Raw genomic sequence first — 3,354 nt, 5'->3', positions numbered from 1 at the left:
ACCAAGGAGATCTGATGCAAACTTATATCTTAAATATATAATATTAAGTAGAGGAACGATAGATTGAAGAATATTAGAATTTATTATTTTTGTTATAATGTACGTTATTAGATTACTAAATTAAAAAAATTAAATTAATAATTAAATAAGAGTCAAAATAATAAATTCTAGTAATTTCTTCGTATTTTTCTATTAAGTATGACATTATTTTAAAAACGGATCGAAGTATCGAACTGATAGTTTAAAATTTAAAAATTATATATTTTATAAATAAATATATTATTTTATTATATCTTATTAGTTGAATCTTTGAACCAAATCACTTCTAATACTGTAGGTTCGATAAATAACCGATTCGGTTTTCAAATCGTTGTTATCGAGTACCTAATTGATGTGGAGAAAAGTAAACAGTAGTATAGTACATCGAAAATTCTTATTCCAATATGAAACAATGCTCCGAAAGCTAATACGAATAAAGCTAAATCTTTAAAAACATCACACAACAAACTAAAAGCTAATTATAATGCTAAATCTGAAATAGATAGTCTTACTATTACCAAAGAATCCATGTTAATGGCAACAACACTAAAGGTGAAGTTGTAGCTTTATTTTATGGGACAGAAGCAAATAAAAAGTAGATGCGTGCCAAGGGAGAAACATCTATATATAGAGGCATATATGCATTCACAAATGCATAGAACTACCAAAGAAAGGTAGAGAAGCTACTTACTCATAGTTTTGTTTACATTAGTAATTAGCATCATTGCAAATAAGAAACAAAATCAAAATACAAGAATGGCATCATCAAGGGATTACGGAGACCCTCTTCTTGTTGGTGGTATAATTGGGGATGTTCTGAACCCTTTTACGAGCACAGTTTCTCTTAAGGTTCTCATTAACAACAGAGAGATTAACAATGGCTGTGAACTGAGGCCCTCTCATGTTGTTAACCGCCCTAGGATTACTATTGGTGGTGAAGACCTCAGGACCTTCTACACACTGGTAATTAGTATATTCATTAATTAAGAATATTCTAGGGATGTTTGATTCCTAATCATTTTTATCTAAATTGAAAATCCATCCAAATCACATACCGTCATTTGGATTTGAATTGAATCTCACTCCTAACAAGTTATAAAACATTGGATCTGAATTAGATTATTTATACTTTGTCACTTACATAACATTTTATAAATTTGAAATAGATTTTTATTTAGTTATTTATTTTATCAATTTAAGTTCTTTTATTTTAGTTCTCAAAACTTGAAAATTTTCTTTTTAAATCAATGAAACTCAAACTATAACTATTTGAATAAGAGATTGAATTGCATTAAATATAGTATAATTGGTCTATAACGCTAATTAGGTTCGGTTGCATGCTATATGAAACCGACTTATATGTACTTTGGATATTATTAGGTTATGGTGGATGCTGATGCACCTAGCCCTAGTAACCCTTTCTTGAGGGAATACTTGCACTGGTGAGTTCTCTGGCTCTTTTTTAATTGTTACTCTTAATTTTTTTAACTACCTTCAATGAAAGGCAAGAATGAACAAATACATGTGTGAGTTCTATATTTTTACGTCATAAAACTTCGACGTAAATTATCTTTCTTAAAACACAATGGACCTAGAAATTGTTGTTCCTTTTTATCTTGATCTTGAAAGAAGTTATTAGAGTTGTTGGGCTGTTATTGGGCTTAAGAATGGTCCATTATGCCACTCACTCACTCACTGCTCGCTGAAATAGAGGTTTACTTTTTACTCAACCTCGGAAAACACACACAGTTGCAATTTTCCGTGTTCATCCCTCTTTGAAACCCTAACTTTCTCTCACATGGCATCCTTAGCACAGATCTGATGCATGGATGCCTCAGATAATCAAGCGATTATCTTCACTAATTCTTCCCAAATCCTAAACCCTAAAACCTCACCAAATATTTCCCAGTTCCGATCTGAACAAAATTACTATTCATGGCAACAACTCGCCATCTCCAGGATAATGCTCTCATGACCTGATCTCCCTCTTCCATGGATTCTGCAGTTTTTTCTTCCAGAATCACTTTTCTCTCTTCATCCCCTTCGAACCCTAACCTTCAAACTCTCACAGTTCTAGAATATGGTACATTCTTACAACTTCGTTGCATTTATTAAAGTATTTCGTTAAATTTTTTATTTTAATTATAAAAATATTTTCTATTCGCATACAGCGCATAAAGGTTCATGTAGCCTACGTGCAAAAATTAAATTACATTTGGCAAGTTAAACTCGCATTATCATTTAAATTTAGAGAAAATTATATTTTTCTAAATATACCTAAATAATACACACTCTCCTCTACAAAAGCAATTCTCTGCTGTTTGCTGTTTTCCTCTTAAAATTAAAATAAGTTCATCTTTAAAGTGATTTATAGAGATTTTCTTTATCAGTGTATATATATATTCATTATTATAATTTGTATTAATGAAGTTTTATGTAGATATATCTTAATTTCTTTTTCTAATTTTAAATAGTTAAAAAGAGTTGTTATCTGAGCATCTCATTTGAGAGGCAACAGTTTTCTAAACACTGTAGTGTACTGTTTAAAGATGATAAACTTTTTTACTTACTTATTAATAATAATATTTTATGTGAATTATTTAATTTATTTTACATTTTTGATATTTATTAAATTCTTTATTAAATAACTAAATATTTTTAGCTTTTGAAATCCCATTATAAGATTGAAACACATTTGCTAAATTTTCTCGACAAACATACTAATGTTTTATCATTGCTCTCTTGGTACGGACACTACTTAGGATGGTGACAGATATTCCGGCTACCACAAACACCACCTTCGGTAAGTACGGACACTCTATTTCTGCGTTCTCAAATAGTGATGGGTTGTATAAAGTATAAACACAAATTTTACAGACTTTTATTATTTATGAATGTTTTAAATATTCAGAATATATGCTGTTTGAAAATTATCTTTAAAAACACAAATACTATGAATACCATGAAGTAGCAAAAGTGGAAAATTTCTATTTCTATATTTGTGTTTTAAACCTTTTATAGACTTTATATTTGGTTGTGTCAGGATAATAGAAACCTGCAGAAGGTGGTACAGAAATAAATACAAAATTTCTGTGTTTTTGCAATGCACTGGGTCATAACATAAGATGAGAATAGTTTAAATGGGTAAAGTGAGAGTATATATTGGAGATTTGTGTAATTTTGCCCGCAACTAACATCTTTATCTTTCTGTCTTCTTATCTTTGTTGTCATGAGACATAAACCAAATATAGCTTACTAGAGATTTTTGTGATAAGTAAGTGTGAGATTATATTAGTTTCATTCTTATAGTTGTGT

General features: G+C 29.6%; 1 protein-coding gene across 1 annotated transcript in view; it reads left to right on the top strand.

Moving 5' to 3' along the window:
• The first annotated feature begins 714 nt into the window (after nucleotides 1–714).
• The window catches only part of LOC107470255 (protein FLOWERING LOCUS T-like), a 3,119-nt gene continuing 479 nt past the window's right edge, over nucleotides 715–3,354 (top strand). The window contains exons 1-3 of the mRNA XM_016089651.3: nucleotides 715–1,002; nucleotides 1,420–1,481; nucleotides 2,802–2,878. Coding sequence (XP_015945137.1) covers nucleotides 796–1,002; nucleotides 1,420–1,481; nucleotides 2,802–2,878 — 346 coding nt within the window. The 5' untranslated portion in view covers nucleotides 715–795. The remainder of the gene's footprint in view (nucleotides 1,003–1,419; nucleotides 1,482–2,801; nucleotides 2,879–3,354) is intronic.

The sequence above is a fragment of the Arachis duranensis genome, chromosome 6 (assembly GCF_000817695.3).
Source record: "Arachis duranensis cultivar V14167 chromosome 6, aradu.V14167.gnm2.J7QH, whole genome shotgun sequence".
NCBI lineage: Eukaryota > Viridiplantae > Streptophyta > Magnoliopsida > Fabales > Fabaceae > Arachis > Arachis duranensis.
The sequence above is the reverse complement of the archived record's forward strand: the minus strand, read 5'-3'. Positions and strand labels throughout refer to the sequence as shown.